Source organism: Falco naumanni, chromosome 8 (assembly GCF_017639655.2).
Source record: "Falco naumanni isolate bFalNau1 chromosome 8, bFalNau1.pat, whole genome shotgun sequence".
NCBI classification, from domain to species: Eukaryota; Metazoa; Chordata; class Aves; order Falconiformes; family Falconidae; genus Falco; species Falco naumanni.
The window spans coordinates 9,523,972-9,547,688 of NC_054061.1; the positions used below are offsets into that span (position 1 = coordinate 9,523,972).

Here is a 23,717-nt window from a genome sequence, read left to right on the forward strand (position 1 = left end):
TCTCTATTGCAACTGGATATTTGCGCTGAAAAGTTAAACATCTAGAAAAGTACATGGGAATACATTTGGTCAAGGGCATATTACAGTTAGATTCCAGTGATCGTAAGTTGCTCACCAAATCAGTGAAGCAGAGACCGACAGCCATGACTACGTTAGTTTCCCATCTGACCACTTACAGATACTGCTCAGGTCAACCTGCCTCCCCCAAAAGGGGCAGAAAAGCTGGAAAGAGGAAAGGTGAACAGTCTCTGCTGCTTACACTTGAAGATAACACCAAAGACAAAAAGTCCAAAACCTGAAGAAAAATAATATACTTCAGGTCTCAAACTAAAAGTAAAAATTAATTTCAGTGGAGGAAACTGTCATCTGTTCCAACGCATCTTAAGGTTTGTGGTGGTTGCCCAAAATTCAATAGCATTAAGTTCATTTGAGACATTTTCTATTTTTTATTTTTATTCAAGTTAAGTATTTTAGACATCTAATAACAACACTTAAAACAGTTACTGGATTATTTTTTTATAACTTCTTCCCCCCTGTCTCTTGGACTCAGATGTGCATAGAATACCTGGATTGAAGGTTTTAGGTTAAAAAGAAAGGTTCCCTCAAGCCTTTGGGAAGAGTGTAATTTTGTAGTGTGGAGGTTGCTATTCAAAAGCAAGAATTTACTAGCGGTTGCTTTATGAGGTTGCTTGAGAGGTGCCTGAGAAAGTAGATTAGAAAAGTCACCTTTCCCACAAAATGTACACACACAGATATTTTGCAGATGTTGACTTTTAATGTTAGCATAGTAACTTAGGTTTATGTAGAGACGTAAGCATAGCATTATCTTTTTTTTTGTTTCTTTTTGCTAACAGAATCCCTCAGGTAGTAGGAGTGGGAACAGCAGCTGTGATAAAATGAGATGCTATTACACCATGCATGGGGATAAGAACATTTACATATGAGAAAGTTAAGTATTGCCTTGACCAAAAGCATGCACTGAGAAGACTGCAATGGGGGGGGGGGGGGGGGGGGGGGGGGGGGGGAAGAAGATATATTCCTGCTAAGTAGACGCCAAGTAAGAAACAGGGGTGTTTTTTTGAAAGACTAGACTTAATGGAAACATTAAAAAGTTGAACAGAGAGGTTTCCTTTTGTAAATTTCTGCTTTCTGCTAATTAATAGAGACAGAGTTCGTATATTCTTTAGAAAAATTCAAGAAAAATTATGACAGTGGTTTGTTTATTAAATTAGGTTGTTGGCAGGATGAAAAAAATTTCTATAACATGAATTATGGCTGAAAATGGCTCATAGCCTACATAAAAAGTTAGAGCTAAATAAATACAGATGTAAGTTATGTTTATATAATGAGAAATGCTGCTGAGCTAAGAATTTTAGGTTAGTAAGTGTGAACTACAGACCCGATTCTGCAAACACTTATCAATACCCTCAACTTTACTGACACAAGAAGCCTCATTGATCCCAACAGGACCATATGTGTGCATAATCTTAAATATATGCATAAGTGCTTGCAGGGCTGATGCCTGAAAGCATAAACAGAATAGAAAGCTATTTCCACAAGAATTCACTGAGTAGTAGAAACCTGCTCATTTGCCCATTTCTCAGTATTAATAATTTCTTTTAACATATCTAGTTAACATTTTTCTGAGTGGCATTTGCTTTCCCAGAGAAAATTTTATCTGGTTTCTTCAAACTCTTTGGAAAAATCTATTTAATTATTCATCAGATCCTTGGCAAATATTTGTGAAAGAAACCAGCATAAAGGATTGGTGCCTTCTACACACAACTACTTCAATGGAAGCTGAGGATACACATCTCTTAGAGGAGCAAGCACCTATTGAATTTAGGATTACAAACAGCTTTGAAGACAAAGAGCTATTCTACAGAGCTGGAACAGGGAGAAGGGAGTGAAATGCCCTCTGTTTTTGTTTTGTTTTTCAGTAGTAGTCATCAACTTTAAGGACAAAGAGCAAAACAAAACATTAATCAAATCCAGATTTTTCCAAGTACATTTGCACTCAACAACTCTCATTTTAAGCACCTACAGTCACCAGCAGATGTTCTCTTCCAGGACCAGCTGATTTTACGGAAGATTACTGTCCCTCAGGCTGCTTCTAGCCACGTGCCCCCATCCCACCCTTCCTGGGGTTTATTGTCCTTTCAGAAAAGCCAGACAAATTGCCTTGCACCATTTCTCCTTCAATCATTTCAACAAAATAAGCTAGACTGGCAAAGAGTTATTATTTAGACAGTTTAACTCAAATTAACTTCTTTGGACTGAAGAAGACTAGGGAGCAAGCAGACAACTATCTTAGCTGGCATGTCCATGGTGGAGAATAGCCTGCAGCAGGGAGGAGATACAAGCAGCTGTGGCATGCAGGGAAGAGCAGCTTCCGCAGCTGGCACAGCTGGAGCCAGAAGAGAACAGTCATCCATGGCTTGAGTACGCAGATGGATTTCCAAAAGGGCTCTGCTTTCATTTAGGGCAATTCAAAAGAACAGCTGTATCTCCTAGAGAGCTCAGCCCTCCATAGCTAGAAGAAATCCAATCTGAAATTTGGGTGCTGAGCACTTCAGAAAATATGCAACATTCCTTTAGACACAGAGTCAAAAATAAAGGTAATTTGGGAAAGACCAGACTCCAACTTTGGGTGCTGAATAGATGCAACCAAAAACAAAAAAAAAGAAATCACCACACTTTGCTGACACACAGGAGAGACTCTGCACCCACATTTGCTTGCTGGTTTGTCATTTCACTACATTTACGGTTGACCAACTTCAAAGAGTCCCCCTTTGGTCTGGAGGCCAGTCTCTTTAAAATATACAGTCCGAAAGGTATAAAGTGTTACAGGACAATTTGAAACCACTAGCCAGAGACACAAACCAAATAAATCCACATTTAAAGTAGCAATGCCAACCAATGAAAATGATATGCCTACCATGTTCCAGATAAGAAGGCGTACCTTCCGAGGGATCAAGTCTTCGAGCTCTCCGCCCGTGCTTGGAATTGTTGTGTACAAACATATTGTCCGACACTGCCAACACATGGCCATCAACATTGACTGTTGTAGACACCACGACCTGCAAGCACAAGAACAAAATGGAGGAAAATTTGGAGAGATATATGTATGTTTTTTAAGAAGCACAGAGTGTAATAAACTCAGTTAAATAAATAACAGCTGGGAGCTGTAGAAAATTGCATAGCTATTTCGCATAATAACTGGTGCTTATGCTGTACAAATCTAACAAGAGACGCTATTGATGAGTGGGTCTTTGGCATTGAAAGCTTTTGATGCAGTTTTAAGTCAAATTGCAGAGTTTGTAGCTGCATGGCAGACGGCACACTGTTAACCATCATTTTAACAAGAGGATCTTTATTAAGTATTTTTTTCCCCTATATACAAGGGCAGCTGTGTTTCACCCTAAATTATCCTTCGGTTTCCATGCTGAAGTAGATAGAGCTGTTGACATTGCAAATGAGAATTGATTCAGAATAAAAGAAAACAAAAGTTATTTTGTGAAGCTGTAATGAGAGTTGTTGCATGCCTCCCCCCACACACACACACACACACTACTTTTCACTCAGTACAGTCACTACAGGTTGATGAACTCGCCCAAATTTCTCCTGAGCTCTATCTTAGGGAGTACATATAGGTATGTTTGTGTACACATGCATGCTTGACAGTGGGGTCTTGATGTGGAGAACACAACCCTATTCATCCAGCGTTAGAATTATTTGTATTTCTCAACTTATCTCAATGTCAACACCTGGGATCCGGTTTGAGACCAGGGGAGGGAGACAGAGAAGCAGTGCCCTGGAGGCAGGTTCCGACACTTCTGCTCCCCAGAGCAGCCAGGAGCAAGAGAGGAGCCAACTCAGTGGAGCCAAACAGGGAAGTGTTGGGTCCACAGCAGAAGACCCAATCGCTCAGGGCTGCCCAGAGGAACCTCTCATCCTTGAGGCTCAGCAAGCACCATCCTATAGGAAATCCCTGTTCAGGCTGAGGGCACCCAAGCCATGAACCATTGTGGAGGAAATGGGGGGATGCGTGAGGCGAGTCCCTGGCAGAGCCCAGAGCTCATTGCACCAGGTCCCCTCCCACCCCACTCAGACCAAGCAACCTCATCGCCTCCTTGGCTTTCATTCAGCCACCCTCTCCCACAGTCTTTTCCCAACAAAGTATGGCATTCCCAGGGTTTTACCCCTGCCAAAGATTTGGCCTTCAGCTGGCTGCTGGTTTGCCAGGAGTCTGCATCGCCTTCGAGAACTTCAACTAAAACAATAAGAAGAAATGACCTACACTTCTCCTTACATTAAACAGGGAAAGGGATTAAAAACTGAAACCCACAGAGATATGTTTATTCATGCGACCTCTTACAACCAAATATAATAATTGTCTGTTAATTGCAGTTTCAGCTCCCACCTCATGCTTCGACATGTGAAACAGCAATCAGCAGCTCCTGTTTAATCCACCTATTATGTTGACTAATTAACTTTGCTCGACAGTTTATTTCTTCCTCCATTATCAGCCCCTGTCAGCCGCAAGCACACTGCCGCAAAGGGGGACCTCAGCCCTTTTGATTGATCACCGATAGATTGACATGCAGATTAATTTAATTAGAATCACCTCACTTGAGAAATGAAAGACAATGGCAAGGGGGCTAATAGATCTGCTCTTATAATGAGGCAAGCCTCCAGAGCCACGGCAGAGGATTTCTGATTTATTTTGCTGAATTCCCCAGTCGCTCTGAAAGGCTCTCGCTTTAATTGTTCTTGGTTTTGAGAGGCTTTAGCCTCTGAAGAGGTGAAATGCTTTACAAGGATTGGCAAACATTGCTTCAACTCTCTCAGGAAGCTGCTGCCTCTCAAAGTTGGTCAAATGGGGACACTTAAAGGATCGCTTACAACAATTCAATTTCATCATTTGAATTGGATCTAAAAAAAAAAAAAGTTAAAGAAAAAAATTCCATCTATTTCTCACCACCAATTAACATGCTCAAAAATATAAAGTAAGCAAAGCTGCTAAACTGCCCATAGCTAATCCTGAAGTCTTTGTCTTTAAAAAGAGGAATACAAAAAGAGAGTAGATTACATCTAAAGGATCCTAAAACCCTCTGACAGAATGGCATTCCAGGCAATAGATTTTTGTGCATGTTTTAAGTGAAAGATATTAAAATACAGAATAAATGATTCCAGAGCTCTTACAGATGGAAATTTGGGAAAAAGAAAGCACCAAACACTACAGGTAAGTTTTTCTGAAATCAAACTAAAGGGGAAAAAAACCCAAGCCCTATATATAAAATTCCAAAAGGGATTTCAAAAGTAATTTATCCATTGCATTCCTTAGGGATAGAATAAAGTTTATGATATTTTCAATAAAATATGATCTTATAGTAAGTGGCTTAGGGTTTGCAATCTTATTTGTGCACTTGCAACTATTATCAGTTCTTTGCAACTGGGATTTTGAGCCACCAAATCCTTAGCTGGCATTGCCTGTCATAGCTCCATGATTTATGCCAGCTCCTTATCTTCTTCTATGGGTCTGCTTAGATGCATATGAAAATTAACATTATTACAATTAATAACAAAGGCTACAACGTAAAATATTTTCCCCAATCCTAAAGCCAAATAGGTACACATAGATTTCCCACTGAAGCTGATCAATACTGTGCTGAAATCTGAACTTTTGAATGCTTCTAGAAATAGGATTCCAGAAAAATAATGGCTCACAAGTAATAATAGCAAGGTAAGCCTCAAACCTGTGAAAGCTGTATACACCAGTAGCTGTCTCTACACATGCACCTTTCTAGGGAAGAACCTGAGGAAACAATCCTAGTGAGGTCAGTTTCATGTGAGTAGAAATCTACATTTAATTTCCCCCCTCTCAGGTTTCTGAAACTGTTGATGCAACATATTTTGAATTACTTAACAGTGCCTTCCTACCTGCCTCCTCAACAGAGTTTGATTTACTACAAAGAAACCACATTGGTGTGGTTCTTCAGTGTCGTTAGCAGAAGCAACTATAAAAGGAATCCCCAAGAGAAACTGTTTCTAGTCTCAGGAAATGCAGGGGGGAAAAAAAAAAAAAAAAAGTGGTTACTCTTATGTATCTGTCTGGAAAAAAAATGATTATTCATAGTGCACCTGTAAGAAGCAGTACATGCTTACTACTCAATTCTTTAAATGCAAAATATCATTAATACAGGAATGCTGAACCAACACTGCACTAACGAAATATTATTGTCCCTGATGATTAAAAGAGAAAAAATATACCTTGAATATTGTGTGCCACGGTTACATACTTGGATTGCTACAGAGCACTTACATACTTACAAGTTCTACTCATATTTTTTAATCTAAAAAAATACTACACTCTTCTCATTTTGATTTTGAAACAACTGGGATATGTTCAAGTTAAAGCACATGCTAAAACTAATTTGTGGAGAAATCATAAAATTAGGGGGAGGGGAGAGCCAAAGTATATGTGGAATGGGCACCGAGGCATCCTAAAACACACACCATAGCAAGAGGGAAAGGCACACTACAGTTTAATAAATGATTAATGAGGTGCTGACACATTAATGTAAGCACAGGGACAACCAGGCCTGCCAAATCTCAAACCTTTCCAAATTTTGTCAACAAAACACAGTTTTAATTTGGGACAGGCAAACATGGAAAATGATTTTGAGCTTTAGCTTTAGCCCTTCATAGATTTCGAATTTAAATCCTGTATCAACACCAGGCAGACAGAGGTATGAAAGAAACACACCAGTTTACAACTTTCTTCAATGAAGTTGGCACTATCAACTGCATTAACATGTCATGGCTCTGTGAATTGTTCTGCCTGCCATTAAATAGTTCAGTTTGTGAATACTTTGGGCTTAGTTAAAAAAAAAATAAAGAAATATTCAGACACCAGGAGCCTGGAGATCAAGCTATTTATCCACGTTTAGCACTCGACCTGTTTATTTGTTATAGTACTTCACCTAATATATCAAAATTAAGCATTGCATGACTCCTCATTTTTAACCACAGCCCATTAAGCTTTGCTAACTGATTAAGACATAGCATGTTCCTTGTGCTTTCAATTTTCTCCAATGTATGGTGAGGGATCTGATATTTTTGTGATGTCCCCAACATCTAGCGGCAAAGGCAGAAAAAATCTGATTAATACGATTTTCAGGTTTGAAGCTTGTTGCCAACGTTAAAGTAACTCCACCATTTGCTGCTCCTCTGAAAGCTCTGCAGAAACAGCCAGAGCAACATCTTTATTTCCATCACCACTTGGTGACCTCTTTCTACAATGTGTTGACTTCTTTAGTCTAGTAACTAAAAATCACTCTCAATTTAACAAGACACTTAAAAAGGTGCCTAACTTAAAGCACATAAGTACAACACATTCAGTAATTTTGCTCACGTGCTCAAGGACAGGCTGGGCACTTAATTACCTTGTTGAATTGGGCCACAGCTCTCACAGCTATTTTCCAGCCTCTTTTTTTTTGTTTCCCCTTTCCCTTCTCTGGGGATGGAGCCTTGTATGTCCAAATTCCATTATCTGGGATTCATGAAGCGTCATCTCTGTCTCTTATGCAAATTTGCAGTAAGACACAAGTGGCTTCATTTCAAGCATGAGTGGCAGCATCCCATGGAGGCAAACTAGCAGCCTAGGCCGAGGAAGAAGTTGTGGTAACAGAATGAAACAGCATGGCAATTTCTAACTGACTTTCAAGGTTTTCATAATAAATGAATGTTTGGGGGTTTATGCAGTGACTCAGTCTGAAAAGTTTCCTCTAAATTAAAACTTGACATGTGTCAGTTTGCAAGCAGTTGTGTTAAAACAAGAACAAGATAACTAGGGCACCTGGGTTTCATTAATTACAATAACATACAAAACTGTTTAGGTTGTATAAACGAGTTTTTAGTGCTGAAAAATAAAATCTGTGTCGAGTTCACTCATGTTACTGTCTACTTGGTAGTATTATTATTACCAATAATTGGGGCACTACAGCCCATCCCACTGATACTGATGACTTATTGTGATGAAGAATACAAAACTAGACTGAGCATTTGCTCTATGGGGTTTCTGGAATAAAAAGGATAGGCTGGACAAAGGTGACAATACCTCATATCACCAAATGTTTTGTGCAGCTAGGCTGATGAAACACAGATTAAATGATTTTCTCAAGGACAAGCAAAGAGTCTTTAGCAAGTTGCAAGCTCAACTGTCTTGAATGCCTGCACAGTACTTGACTTCTCTCTGTCTCCTTCTGCTAATAGAGACATAACTAATGCAGCCAGGGCCAGCACTGCTCCAACACACACTTTTGCTGGCACTTGACACTACTCCAGTTGTCACATGCCTGGACATCTCAGACATACAGAGAAATGTATTTCCTTCCAAGCCCACAAATGCTCTTATATTAGGCTTTTTACACTACTATATTTGCACGCAAAGTTCAGGATAAAACTTCCTAATTGATTTCTATATATGAGTCCGAATGAAGTTTCACACACAGGTCACCCGAACCAAGATATAATCTGCCACTTTCCTGTACTTTCTTAACCTCTCTTATACCATATGGTAATCAGACAATTCCCTACTGAAGGAAAAAAATATAAAACCTACTAAGAAAGGAAATTTTCTGCAAGGCCAGTCCTTAGTGCAAGACTTATGTCCCTGGCCCTTCACTGTTTCTCCTATGAAAACCATACCTGCATTCTAACAACTCGTGGCAACTTTTGGGGACTGATGAATGAGGGACCACAGCCAAAAGATGGACAAATCTCTGGGCGGCTTAACAGTCCAGCACAGACAGGAGAATGAAGTAAAGGAAGGGAAAGTCTCCTTTTTTGTGTATGTAAAATGAGTTATGTCAGTATTTCAAAAGTATCTGGAAATACCTTACTCTTATGGCTTTTAATCGGAACTTTGACATAACTATTAGAGACCTTATAAGTCACTGGCAACTTTTCAAAGGTAGCTGATAGCAAACTGACTTCACTGACTTCACAGGGGCCCAGATTTCCTTCAGTTTCTATACAGCATTGTATCAAACATCTATGTGTATCATATCATTGAGATATGCTTGGTCCTTTTCATCCTAAGAAATGATAGATGAAGCCTGGTCTCTAGAGTCTGGCTGTCTTATTTTAAGAAGTCTATTGCTAAAAGAGCAACAAGTTCAAAATAAATTAAAAAAAAAGAAGAAAAAAAAAAGAAAAGAAAAGAAACAAAAGCAGCTATTGTAAAACAATAAGCCTGGGCACTTAACAGAATGCTACAAGCTTCAATACAACCCTGTATTATAGTATGAGTGTTTCGCTTGGCTGAAAGTGATTAATTTCTTGAAAATGCTAAGGTCACACTAATTGACATGACCTGCGTAATTAAGCAGTCTCTGTTTACACACGGAAAGCTCAACTGCTGTGAAGCTGGGTTTGTATGACAGAATGTCTTTACAAGTCAAGAGATCAACAACCTTTCCTATGTCTTACCTACTCGCCGACACAGGCTCCTGATTGCTGTTCTGAGAGAACATGCAAAGGCATTACCATATGAAAATCAGCCTCAAGGCTGGACGAGCACAAACCCAGCAGAGTGCACATGTTGTGAAGCAAACTCTGACAGGCCCCAGGGGTGACTGCTTGGCCTAAATCCCTGTGCTGGTGTGAGTCCTTTTTCCACTTTCTCTTTCAATGATAACGCCCTCTTGAACCACATAAGAAACATGACGGAGGGAGGAGTGATGGTGTGAGAAGCTGAGGGCTCTGCCATGCTAATGCTAGCTCTTATACTGATTAATTTAATCCCTGTGGCCACATCTCCTCACTTCTGCACTTCTAAGCTCAGAGGGCAAATAACACCCTTCTGCCTTCCAGCATTGTTGCAATTAAACAGTTCAATAACAGACATATGTTCTACATATAAATAATATTCCCATTTACATAGCATTTAGCACTTTTATTTAAGTGTGACAATGCTGGAAAAGAAGCACAAAGGTCCTGAGCTACTGTAGAGAGCAGCCATCTTTTGGAGTTGTCTTCCTCCAGTGACCCATGTAGTCTATGGGACAAATCTCCTATTTCTTCTTCAGAACCCTGAGGCCAGTCCCCACTGACAGACTCTATCATAAACACTGCTCCCATCAAAAGAGAAGGTCCTTTGGCTCTCTACCCTGTATTTTTATTCAGCACATACTCAGGCAAAGCATTATTAGCACAGTCAAAGGACCACACCGTCAGTAAAGGGGTTGGAGCAGCTATTTCCCAGCATTGCCACTACACCACTCTGAAGCCAGCACTGGGGAATGCAAGTGCAGAGCATCTTCCCAAGGGACAGTGTTGTACTTGATCCCAAAAGTAGTCGTGGCCATAGGTGTGTGTAGAATAAAAAAATGTCCTTGGCCATCTGAAGCTATGTTGATACTACAGTTCCCAAGCCCCACTTCCACATGCTGCAACAGTGGGGAAACAGCAGCCCAAAACATCCCAAGAAAGACACACCCAATGGTAGTTTTCTCCAAGTGCTGATTACAGGGATGGATGGACCTTGATTCCATTGATACACATTTAGGAGTCTATAACGTTGCTGAAGTATAGCTGCTGAAGTGTAGCCACAAACCTAATTTTATTAATTGCTCCTATACTGTCCTCTGCCTCTTCCAACAAACATGGTGCTCACTTAGTGTTTACATGAAAGCAACTAGTTCCCCAGGCAGAACAGAATATCTCAGAGCAGGGTAGCTCCATAACCTATAACAACAGTGAGGTCATTTTGATTTTTCCTTTTCATGCTTTCACTTCCCGTGGAGATGACATTATCTTCAAGAGTTCTCTTGTCCAAAGCAAGAAACCCCAACTACTTCCTGCCAATTCTGCTGTGACAAGAAGTCCTCAGGCAATATTCTGTGACCTTATGTTTTTAGCATCTTCCAGTGAATTACTAGGTTAGTTTGGGTCAAAGTACTTCTGTCCCTAACAGCTGCTGATTTTTAAAGGAGGAAGCGTGTCTGACTGACCTGGAATCGACGCATGTCTCGAGGGTTTCCTGCATTTTTTAGGCAATTTTGGTTACATTTGAGGAAAAATTTCAAGAAGAACCTGTGGAGAAAAAGAAATGGACATTAACATCTTATAAACAGTGCATAGTAGTACTACGTAACATCTGCACATTTGGTCCAACAAAGCCTTATTTACATTAGTATTCCCAACCAGACAAATCATCCCACTGACAGTCCAGAGGGAGCAGAGCTTGCACGGGCCCCAATCCAGCAAAATATGTAAGCATGTCCTAAACATTTAAGCATTAAATTAATAGATCTGTTGTGTCACAGCCATTAAAGTTTGCAGAGTCAGTCCTTGTATCACGCTAAATGGCCAGCCTCACTGTGCCATCCATAGCAGCAAGGAGGTAAGAGACATATTTCAGCACAGCAAAAAGAGGACAGAAAAATGCCAGCCAAGAAATTTCCCTTGCACATAAATGGTGTTTTGTTTCACAAGTTTGCTGTCGTGGGCAAATTTTGATTTAATACAAAAATACTGAAAATGTTCCATACAGTTGAAATCTCCCTTCCACAATTAAACCCAGTTTGTGCATAAAATTCATGCTTAAATAGTGGTTAATGGGAGACCAAAACCCTGAGAGGAAAGGGGGGAAGGCTAGGTTAAAAGACTGACTTCATGGAAAAATGAAATATTTTCAATGCAGTCTATTTCCTGACCATACACAGTTCACTGAAGTAGCTATATGACCTTGACATATATCTCTAAGAAAAGACACTGCATTTTACAAAGCCAAAGAAAAAAGCAAACATTTCACTGAAAATATTTCCTTCAGTGTTATGCATCAGTGGACTGTAAACTCATAAAGACAAGTCAATGAATAATAGTGGGTCTCAGATTCCAGGCTTCCTCCCTAAGAGCCAAAGTTTATCAACATTTTGTCCAAAATAAACTAAAGACTAAGGTCTACTAAAGCTCAGCTGTGCAAAATTTAATCCTATAGCAAGTTTAAAACCTAGCACAACCAGACAGAGCAGCATTACAACTTGCAATAACCATCAGTTGACTAAGCAGAAGCTAATCTGACCTGTTTCTATATACAAAACGCAGGGTAGGGAATTGTCTGATCCTGGTTTACTTTTAATCAGAAAGTTAACTTTTGCAAGCTTCCATCTTTTAGCATCCAAACTGAATGCTAGGTCAGCAGAATTTGCACATACTGCCAGCAAGAAAGGCAAAATTGCAGGGTAAACAGCTTCAGAAAATCCTTTTTTGATGAACAGCATTCTTTGCCCTGCTCTAGTTGTGATGCCACCGCTCAACAAGGCAAGTTTTGGTGCTTGTTCCCCTGTGCCAAGAAAATCATACTAGGCAAATGGCTGCAATGACAAATTGAAACTATCAGGGACTGTTTTCATTACAGAAAAGTGAGGTAATGAAGAGGATTATAAAATGTGATGCTTGGGATTATCAAGGACTGGATCTCCTGACCTAGGAAGTCCCTTCTAGACCTGTGCTTCTAAATAAGAAACAGCAATCAACATAAAATAAACAGCCGCCACACTTGAACAGGGGATTTGGAGACACCGTGTTTGTTTACGCTAAAATAAAGAGCAGTGTAAGCCATTACATTTTCTCATCAAGCAGGTTCTGATATTCAATAAGGGAAAGTTGGTGCTATTTGTTGTACATGTGTGTGTCTTTTTAAGCCTCTAATGGCCAGCTGTGACAGCCTGACTCAGATTGTGTAGAAGGAGCTGTCAGCACAAATCTTGGCATCTCGAATCCAGACAACTGCTTGCCACCAGGCGAGGGTTTGTACTCGTGCCAGAATGGATTTTGAGAGACAAGCAAATAGGGCATTAATTCCGCCAAAGAAAAACGAAAAGCAGGGAGAGTTCAGGATCTTACACTTCAGATGATGGCTTTCCTGTCAACAGCTCGTCATTTAGCTCATGAGCTATGAAGGGCACGGACATCAGATCCCTCTTGCCCTAAGCTGGCCCTGTCATGCGAAATGCTGGCAGGATCCAGAGACCACCCCTCCGCGCAAGATTGCTTGCTGAAATAAAAAGCCCAGCCATCTGTTGGGAGGCAAAGACATCCCTGTCAGCTGGTGCCTACAGCCTCGAACAGGCCCTTATGTGGCAAAACCTCTCGGAGCCACTTATGCTTTGGGGAGAAGCTGGCGCTGCCCCGGGTTTGCCAGGGGATTTTTGGTGGCTTTGCCAAGCACCAAGCTCAGCAGCTGCCCGCTTGGTCTGCCGCAGCCCTGGAGCAACACCTAAGCCCTGAGGGGAGCTGGGACATGGAATAGTTAAAAATACCTGTGCTGAAAGGCAGTGTCAGCCATGCAAATGTGGGAAGCACCTTCCCCTTGTGGCTTTGCACAGCATGCAGGCGTGCTGGGCAGCGGAGGCTGGCAGGTTGACTCAAGGGCCCCCAAAGAGATGGAAAGCTCTTTGAGAAACTCTCCACAGAAACACTGGGCCTTCCCTTCCCTTACAAATTCTGAGCTCACATCAGCTCAAAGGCTTGGAAAATCACTGTGAAATACAAGACTTGGCTTTTGGGGTTCGCAAACTCTAACCCAAAGTTTTGAAGTCTGACTCCATTTGCACTGCGCTATCTCCACCAAATTCTACAGAAGTTTCACCAAAATAAACTGCAGAAGAAATGAAGCTCATCTATTTAAACCTACAAAAAAACCTCAGGCAGGCAAGCAAGCAAACAAAACTTCCTTTGAATTAAATCAACTACAGAAAAAAATTAACTTAAAATAACAGTATTTTCAGAGGAACTTTCAAGACCCCAAGCTTACACAGCCAAGTTCGCTCACTGCATTTTAAGTAAAAAATCACCAGTTTACAGAACATATTATGCCAAGCGCCATATTTTTATTCCACTGAAAGACAAAACAAACTATAGGCTGCACTTTGTTTTGGAACACACCAGAGCTGGAGTCCTCCTGGCTACGCAAAAGCATCTCACGCTCATCTAGGCAAGCGCCGAGCGGCTCCTGAGCTGGCGTGGCACGAAGCGGCTGACGGTCTCCCCCTGCTTTGGCAGGAGGACAGACACGAACAGATTAAGACAAGGGTAGAGTGGAGCGGTTTGATTCATGGGGTTCAGCCCAGTCTCTCGGTTCCTGCTCTAAACCGCTTGTTCAGGTGCTGCCTTTACCTCGAGTCCGGTCCTGCCAACCTTGCTCATTAGCAACACTTCACTCTGCAAATATTTCAGATCAAGATTGACAGGACTGGTCCAGGAGAAGTGCCAATGGAGCTGAGCTCTTTGTAAGCACAAACCTCCATCTCCGTTTGTTTGCATCTAACTTCTTTACAGTGGGTTATTTTTTTCAGTTCTAACTTTCTCTGCACTTGGCAGGGCTGTATAGCATTAATACTAACCACAGAGGATATATAGCATTAATACTAACCACTGGGGTCTGAAATTCATTCCCAAGATGAAAAAAATGTGCAAAACACAGGAGTGTCAATAAAATCTTCAATAAAATCTTCAACTTTCACTCTCTCCAAACTTATGTGATTACTGAACACCAGCTCTTCTGCCACACAAGACTCAGTCATCAATTATACTTATTGCTACCACTGAAGGTTTATTTTTTTGCATGAATCCAGCAAAACATATTTTCTGACTCTCTTCCTGGCTACTAACATTCCTGGTGTGAAAGGCATTTGTGCGTAAGGAGCAGAGAAGCACCAGCCAGTTCCATGTGAGCCAGCTCAGGTCCAGAAACACAGAAACTTTTTCAAAGCGTTTGGATTTACTGACTTGTGTCGCTATTAAATCAAAGGACTCCATGCTTCACCCCTTATCCCACAGAGACACGGCTGGATGGCATGGGAGTGCAGTTTTGGAGAAAGCAAGTTATTTATAGATAACATTTAGGTATGCTGAGATACAGCTCAGTGCAGGCTGCAAAAACACTCAAGGAGTGAAGCTGCTGAGCAGTTAACCTGTGCCATGGCACCATATTACCACAAATCTTTAGGTAACTGCAAGGACCAGTGTAGAAAGACACCCTCCAGCTAAATACAAGCCTCCAGTCTGAATCAGGCCCCAAATGAACATGAACTTCTGTCTGCCAGGCAGAAGCTCTAACAAACGGGGTATTGGCTCTTCTGGGAGTATTCTCTCCTCTTCTCACAACTCAATAGAAAATTTGGTTTTGGAGATGATTTTTTTCCTAACAAAACTGCTGCATTCCCCAAAAGACTTTGATGTCAGCAGGACTAGGCTCTCACCATTACCCTCTACTCTCTGCTAGTGAGGGACTTGTACCCCAGCCCAGCCTGAGTTCCCTGGTAGCCTTTGCTGTCTTCCCATCCTGCTACACAGAAGTCCTGACACTGGCTCCCTCCTTGCTCCTGTTCCTTCCATCCTCTGTTTCCCCCCATTCAGCTGAAGGATCTAGCGAGCATGCCTCAGCTGGAGGTCACTCCACCTGGATAAAATACTCCCTGCCGTTCATGTCTAGCTATCTTGTCCACCACACTCCAAACCCTTTGGGTTTGTGTAATACCCTCCCCTGCAGCATCCCTCTCTTTGTCACTACTACCTGACACAGTGATTTAAATTAAATAAATACACATCAGGAACAGAAATACTAGTAATAAAGATGTAATAGCATTTTGCTCTCCTACTTTTCTTGCCCCTACAAATTAATACCATGTTTATTAAAAATAAACAAAGAGTTAAATTAAAGCAAGCAAGCTCTGACATGATCTAGGTTGGGTCTCCTGTCACTTCCCTGAAGGAAATTTAAAGGAACTCAAACACGAAGGCTTAGCAGTAGGATTTGCTTGCCATTGCCACAATAAATATGTCTGTGGAAGGAGAAAAAAATAGTTGGAAAGAAGACCTGCTGAATTCCTGATGCTGAAGAAAAGCTTGTTTGTTCCCAATACATTGGAGAAGTTGTTCAAGAACAGTTCACCCATGTGAAAATACGACAGCTGTCATGCTGCCAAGGTCAGCCAGACCAGTGGCTATCCAGAAAGTGAGTGCCGGTTATACAACTTAAACCTGGCTAGGGCAAACAAAATTGACAAAATGCACCTTTTCTGAGGTATAAACACATTTGATAGAAGAGGGCAACTTTAGACTCCCAGATAAAGCACAGCAGTAAGTATACATCGTTTGCAAATTTAGTAAAACCAAAATACATGGGCCAGTGCAATAATTAGCAACTGTCCATCAGATAAAAGGATTGCATGCTCATTCTGTATGACATACCAATTCAGCAGAGTACTAAATATGTGCATAAATTTAAATACACAAGCAGTACTGATGGAGACAAAGGTACTACTCACATACTTCAGTACCTCACAGAACCAGCCCTGCTGTCAGCCTATCTGCTTTCTTTGGTTGTCCTCCCAGCAGAAAAGGATGCTGGGGATGTGATACGACAAATACAGTTGTCTCAAATAACATCTGACGGCTAATTTTATTTCTGGTGAAAACTTGGCATATCAAAAAATACTGAAGCCAATATAGGGGTGAGTCCACAGGTCACCAAGAGACAGACAGTACATGCACTTCAGTAATTTCATTTGCTTCTTCAGGTTTTTCTGGGCACTTTTCACACACTTCTCTCTTTCTCAGTCAGTAACTTCTGCTACTTCTACTGGTAACTAGATCCAGTTAGTAATATGCCACTAAAATAAAAATATAGGTAAAATGCATTGTTTAATGTAATTTTGTTTGGAAAAGTAAATTATCAAAATGTAGAAATGTCCCTTTAGAATTTTCAGAAGGACAAAGCTCACTTTTTTTTTCCCTTTCATGTTGACTCTTCTCATCAATACTCCTATTGTACAAAGGAAAATTCCCAAATTTTTAAAAAATTAAGCTAAAATAAAGCATTTATTTTTTCTTGAACAACCATTTATTCAATTTTTCTACATTTTTAAACTTTACTGGAAGGAAGCACTTTTTTATTCCACTTTGCCAGAGAAAATTTGTCAAAATAATGGAATTTCCTACACTATAGAAAATCTGAACTTAGCACAGCTCTACTAATAACTGCAGAAAAAGGAGGGGGAAAAATTCCTTAGCATTTTAGGTATGAAGATTCCCATTTACTAACAAGTCTATTGTTGCAAAGTTTTATTTCTGGGTTGGTTTGTTTTGTGGATTTTTTCTTCACAGACCTTTTCACATACAACTAACTAGTCATGTCAGGTATTCTATTCACAAAAGAAAAATTAAGACTTACACTGATATTTACCAGTGTGAGGCTGTACATAGAAATCAAACATAAGCACGGGGAAAACTTCCTATTACCCACATGTTCACAGCTGGATTTTACTTGGCTCTTTAGTCAATAAACAGCAGTAGCTACCTTTTGTGGCATTTTTACAACAGGAAATTTATTCTGCAGAAGAGAAATTAAACACCAGATACAGCCATCTAACTCTCTTCTAAACATAACTTTGAGTTGTCAAACATCCTAATTACGGAAAAAAAGAAAAAAAATATCCCAAATCTGCTCTCCCTGGATTCGGTGTTCTCACTGATTTAAAATGGAAGCAGAATCAGACCTGTATTTTGCATTTATGGGACGCTAAACAATTCACTAAAAACAAAATAAAAAAGCCGAAACCAAAATCCTGGAAGATTATTTATTTTACTAGCAAATATATACCTTCCTCCTGAACTGCAGAAAAGGTCCAAGAAAGGCAACGTGACACAGAGAATAAGCCTCAAGCAGTCAGAGTCTACTCCCTGAGATTCTTCAGGCAATGCCATAATAATAGAAACAGAATAGTCTACATTATTTTTGTGACTTGCTCTGACTCCTGGAGCCAGCATTGCCAGGGTTTGGTACTATCAATACAGTAAATATTCAGCTCAGCACAGCAAATAGCTGAGGAGGCATCCACATAATCACCAAATCAGAAGGTAGGACTGCCCAAAACAGCCTTAAATTACTCATTGCTCACTTCAGCAAGTGTTCCCAGTCACTTTTCCTCAGGTCTGTGCGTTCTGCACAGTGAAGCACAGCATATCAATTTTTCATCTTGCATCTTCTGGACTTCTCTCGCTTTCTGATACTGAGTTATAATGCATCAGAGAAATTTCGAGTAGTTTGGGAAAGTCTGTTTGGCATTTTCTCCCATGAGTGAGTTAAAATCCCAGAGAGACTGTTTTTGGTTTCTTCTCCCAGACTTTTAATAACAAAAGAAAGAGATAACACCACCAAAAAACAACATCACAAAACAGAATTAAAAATAGTCCTGAGGCAGGTTGGAGTGCTCAGTTTTCTGTAATTTAATTTTGCCCCCGGGTGTGACTTTTTAATATTTTTTTTTCTTAAAGTAGTGAAAATCTGAATTTTCTTGTATCTCCTTATTTGTGCCCATCTCCATGATCTAAAGTTTTTATTAAATTCGAACCACAGCTACCTTCCAATCACCAAAAAAAAAAAAAAAAAGCTGGAAGGAGTTTATGCCATCTGTGTACATAAACCCATAGTATTTGGTTTATGACAGCTAGATGCAAGACAACTGAGCATACACACATCCTTTACACTATACTGACACTAAGAGCACTGTGTGATAAGCTGTGAGCGCACGCACGCCCATGCCCCACGCACGGCTCCGGTTGTGTGTGTTTACACAGCACAGAAGCCTCCCAGCTCTGCCTTTCTTTGCACGCTCCACATCACAGACTGCTCCTTACGAGCTGATGGGACAGTGCTTTAGCTGAAATTGTGACAGACTTTCCAGCATCAGAGTGCTCTACTATCAAGTGAGTACAGTCACATAACCAATAGAACTTACCCTTATCTATTTAGTAAAAAAGCCCAATACTAAATTGATTCGTTTCCGTTTAGATACTTTTCCCTTCGCTCTTTCCCCATGTCACTCCTGTTTCACCCCTCAAATATGAGGATATAAAAGCAGGATAACTATTCTTGTTTTTTACTGAAGATGCTAGACTTATTGGGAAAAAAATACAAACCAGCTCTGCGGTCTGTCATAGTTCACACAATGCCACTGAATTAGCAGCCCTTCCAGAGTCATACTTTTCCTAAAAGAACCTCTGTTCATTGTAAGTGATGACAGATAACAGCATTACTGTTATTGTAATACGATATCAGTATTCGGTTGCCTACTACCTCAAGGTAAACTACTGTAACCTTAGCATGGTTACCAAAAAGCATCAGCAGTATCAAAGTCATAGCATGTCAGAGTGCAGTGTTAATCCAGCCATCTGAAGCTGTTTTCCTCACAGCAGGCATGGGACCCTAAAACTTGTCACATTGAGCTGAGGGTGCTGATGACATACTTCTTTCATCAGCTTACTGAGAAAGTTATAAAGATTGACATGGTAAATATTTCATGTGTGGGAAACACATTTCCCACCTGTCCCCGGATCAGGCACATGTAATCACCTGCATGTAAAATTGTGTGCAACCTGCCTACACATACAATAATTAAAGATTCCTCAAATAACCTGACACCAAGAATACCCTTAAGTAACAGTGATGCACCAGTGCCATCATCCAAATCTGCAAAACCCAGAGGGTCAGGCTATTCAAAGGACATGTGTGCGCAGCATACCTCCTGGCCTGTCTGAGCTTCTACAGCACTGAGAAAAGTTCTGCACAAATAGAGGTGGAGTGCTACTCAAAATCCGTCTGAACAGATGTATCCTTGAATGTCTACACTGGGTGGAGGCATTATGTTACAACGGTGTTCCCTCCCCAGACCTGGCTCAGAACCTGCTCCATTTTGTTCTCAAGATTTTTTTTCTTTTTTTCTTTTAAGTGGAAGATGCTTAATGTTAGAAAAAGCCAGGAGGTCTGCTCACCCTGATATGGAAATTATTTTCAACCAGATTTATATGCAGGACTGATGGCCTGAAGAGAGAGAAATGAAAAGAAGGATGCTGTCCCATCTCTTATTTACAATAACCAGTAGTATACAACAATAATGAACCAAAAGCACATAAGAAATTAAGAAAGTGATTATTGAGTTCATTCATGTATCAAAATCATTATAAATACACAATTCAAGGAACTTCCAGCCCCAGAGAGATGTAACAGAAACTTAGCACACATGCTGAAGTATGCCCATGAGATGCTGACTCTGTGCAAACTCGGGGGCTCTCAGCTGCAGCTGCTCCACTGCCTTGGGATCATTGCCAGCAAGACAGACACTGCAAGACCGTGGGATTTACTGCTGGGATGACACCCCAGGCTCAGCTTTTGCATCACCAAATCCTCAGCAGAACTGCAAAAGTGATGGACAACTTAGAAATGCAACTATAAATCTCCTGTTCGCACAGTCCTGCTATGAAAAATAGCGGAACTTACCTCACCTGACCCATCTCAGTAATTACAGAGAAATTTTTGCAAAGTGTCAATACGGTGAAAGATTGATTGCATCCCCTCCTAAGACAACTTTTGCTTCAAGTAGCAACAGTAAAGGACCGGGGATGGGGCGGGGGGGTGAGGAGGGAAGGGAGGAGTAACTTAAAAGTTATTAAAAACAAACTTTTAACAAATTAAAAACTAGACTAAATGGGGGACCTGGTCAGGGTTGGTGACAAAGGACAATCTGACAGAGATTCTGCTGGCAGATTTGGTTTTACTTTTTGTAATAAACTTTTATTGGCTCTCTCACAAAAAAAAAAAAACAACAAACAAACAAAAAAACACCACCAACAAAAGAAACCTCCAACAATTAAAAGGAATCTTTTACAGAAACTAGTAAGGGTGACTCTAGAATTAGCTGCCCAGAAAAAAAATAAATATGCAAATGTATATTTGTATTTATTCAAGAAAAGATCAAGCACAAAAGTGCTGTGGCAGAAAGTCAAGTGCTGCCTTCGGCTCCTGCCCACAAGCTGGACATTCCATCCAGGGGTTCCCATTGTTCCATGATATTTAAGAGAATAAAGCTCTCACTTCCTTTACAGCAGGGAGTTCTCCCAATGAGGACGGGATCCGGAGTAGAGTTGCTATTTTGAGTGCTGGAAGGAAGCAAAGAGCTGTTCTGTGGAAAGGTGGAGGCACTTGGAGCTGTGCATGTGGTGGTTCAGCAAGAGAAGATATCCCAGCAGCCTTTTAAGGGGACTGTGAACTGGCTCTAGGTATAAAATGCTGCAGATTTTTTTTTGTGTGTATAGGCAAGCAACACAGACACTGTAAAATTCATTGTAAGTCACTACAGAAAGGGGAAGACTGAAAGAGAAAGGAGAAAAAGAATTTTTGATGTGATGGTGAAGAGGAACATACTATATGTAATGCTGGAGTTGTCATCAATAAATATTGTGTGTGTGTGCTACCTTTAACATGACATTGAAAGAGCTTAATTAATCTTAGAAATAATGACCTCTGCAGCAAATATGTAGAATCACATCATACCTGCTTATATCACAAGTTTTGGATTAAGTATTTCAGATTTTTTCTTAAAGCAATGGGCCTTAAATATGTAGGAAACATACTTTTGCTGATGCCCTCTTCTGTGTCAGAGAGATGTGGAAAAGGCATTATAGCCTGCAGCTATACAATTATCTTTTTTTGCACCCACCCGGAAAGGTGATGCAGCTAACCAGAGTATTTTCTTCTGACAACCATCCAGTGAGGGCATCCAAGCTGAAGGGCAAAACCAAATGTTTCAAAACTGAACTGGTGCTAGTGACAAGTTACAACTGGAGCAAGGTAAGGGCATGAGTTGGCTGTAATAAAATACATTATGCTCATGCCACTGTGTACTTCATTGGTTGGAATTATGAGAAACAGCATATTTAGCACAGAATTAAACAGACCAAAGACATTGTATGGACAGAGGCACAGCATTAGATACCCCACACAAGGGAGCAGGGAGCAATATGCATTATCATCTTTGGAAAGAAGGCGACCTCTGTTAGCAGCTACAGCCATCTTCCATGGGTGTTAAAACATAGTCAAGAGTTGGGATCTCTCTATTTCTGGATATCTGGCTGTGTCACTGAGATGCCTTTCTGTGTGAAAGCAGGGATGATACCTGTAATCGGGAGCATTCGTATCCACAAATCTCAGAGCATGAGAGTTTACAAAGTCCTATATAAGTACTGCATAATTATTATTTTTCTGTATCACTGTAGAGGAGTAAGGACACCATCAATGATGGAAAAAAGGTTTACAATGAGCTGTTAAGTAACCTTGCCAGATGGTCAGGGCAGAAAGGTTCAGGTTCTTGTTCACCTATATCATACCAATGAAAGTCACAATTAATTCAGCAGACCAGGAAGTGCTTGCAACTTAACAACCTTTTACTCTTTAAGTCTATTTTATGTTCTATTTTTCATCTTTTGAGAGCAATTGTGCTGGCAACTGGCAAAGAGTAAAGAGGATCAGCAAAAACTTACAGTTGCCCCTCTCTAGCACCTCCTTGGAAAAAATAAATTCTTTATTAATGCAAACATAACTAATAAATCTCACCCAAAGTTTTCTAACTAGACAATAGCTTCAAATTATCAAGAACTCTACATGAGTACTGCATATTGATCATTCTTTTTTCACTCAATTCTGTAGCTCTGACAAAGTTCCACTAAAGACCTAATTGCATTATAATTAACTTAAATGTTGAAACACATTACCCTTTCTGTAATACACACACATCACTAATGAAAAGGCTGAAATCCTTCAAGATCACTGGCTAAACAAAGTGAACTTAGAAGACAACATCAGAGCCTGATCTCAGAGATACTAATATAAACCTAGAGAAAACATGAACTTTCACCTTCTTTAGTAAGGCAAGACTCCAGGCCCAGAGTTAACTAATGCAGGAAATAAAACCACAGCCACATGCCCAATGGCTTGATGAACCTCACTTGCTGAACATACAATAGCAAGTTTTAAATCCCTGCTTAATCTCCAAATAAAAATTAAGGGGGAGTTTGAAGAAATACTGTGCAGTGCCAATGACAACCTTATGAGCAGACACCTGTTAGACAACATGCTAAAATACCCTCACATCAACCTGTCAACAATAACCACCAACTAATAGACAACCCTGAAAAAATAATACTCAGGGCTTAATTAAAAATGAAGAGGAAAATAACAGATAAATGTACATTATCTAAACTAGTTGTATGTGACTTCAGTGTCTATAAACTTAAATAACATTACTCCAGTTTCAGAAGTACGAAACAATCTGACTTCAGTGTCTAGAAAATTAAATAACACTACTCCAAGTTCAGAAGTACAAAACAATGTGATTACAACTGAATGACCAAGTTTCTGCCCTCAAAGCTTTCTTCCACCATGCAGAACTATGACAAGCACAAAATGATTGCAGGTTCCTGCTGCTGTAATGAAGCTTTTCTGCCACCCCGGAGCTGAAGTGTTACCTATCTACAGCCAGATTTAGCCTTGGCACCTTCTCAGTCCTCCACCCACTTTTTGCACAGAGTAAGTGCATGGATATAAACAGGCAGGCTCGGCTCACTGTATTTAGGAGAGCATGAAGATCCCTTCATCTAAAAGATTCCTGATGCTCAGTACAAGCAGCTAGCTGGAACTACCAAGGACACTGAGGAGAAAACTTTTATCTTTGCAGTAAGTGTCTTGGGACTTGTTACAACTACAGGTGGCCAGGCACTTGACTGTGTCTCTCCTGAAAGACAGCACCTCCAGCAACGCAGTACTCCCTAGTGTGACACCTCTTCAGTAGCATCTAAAAGGGAAGCGTACC

At 40.4% G+C, this 23,717-nt stretch overlaps 1 protein-coding gene across 4 annotated transcripts in view; it reads right to left on the reverse strand.

Annotated features, from left to right (window-relative positions):
- The window catches only part of EBF1 (EBF transcription factor 1), a 280,105-nt gene that overhangs the window by 92,938 nt on the left and 163,450 nt on the right, over positions 1 to 23,717 (reverse strand). For all 4 annotated transcript variants that reach the window (XM_040604801.1, XM_040604800.1, XM_040604803.1 and 1 more), the window contains exons 7-8: positions 11,019 to 11,100; positions 2,939 to 3,080 (exon numbers count right to left, since the gene is read on the reverse strand). In XM_040604801.1, coding sequence (XP_040460735.1) covers positions 2,939 to 3,080; positions 11,019 to 11,100 — 224 coding nt within the window. The remainder of the gene's footprint in view (positions 1 to 2,938; positions 3,081 to 11,018; positions 11,101 to 23,717) is intronic.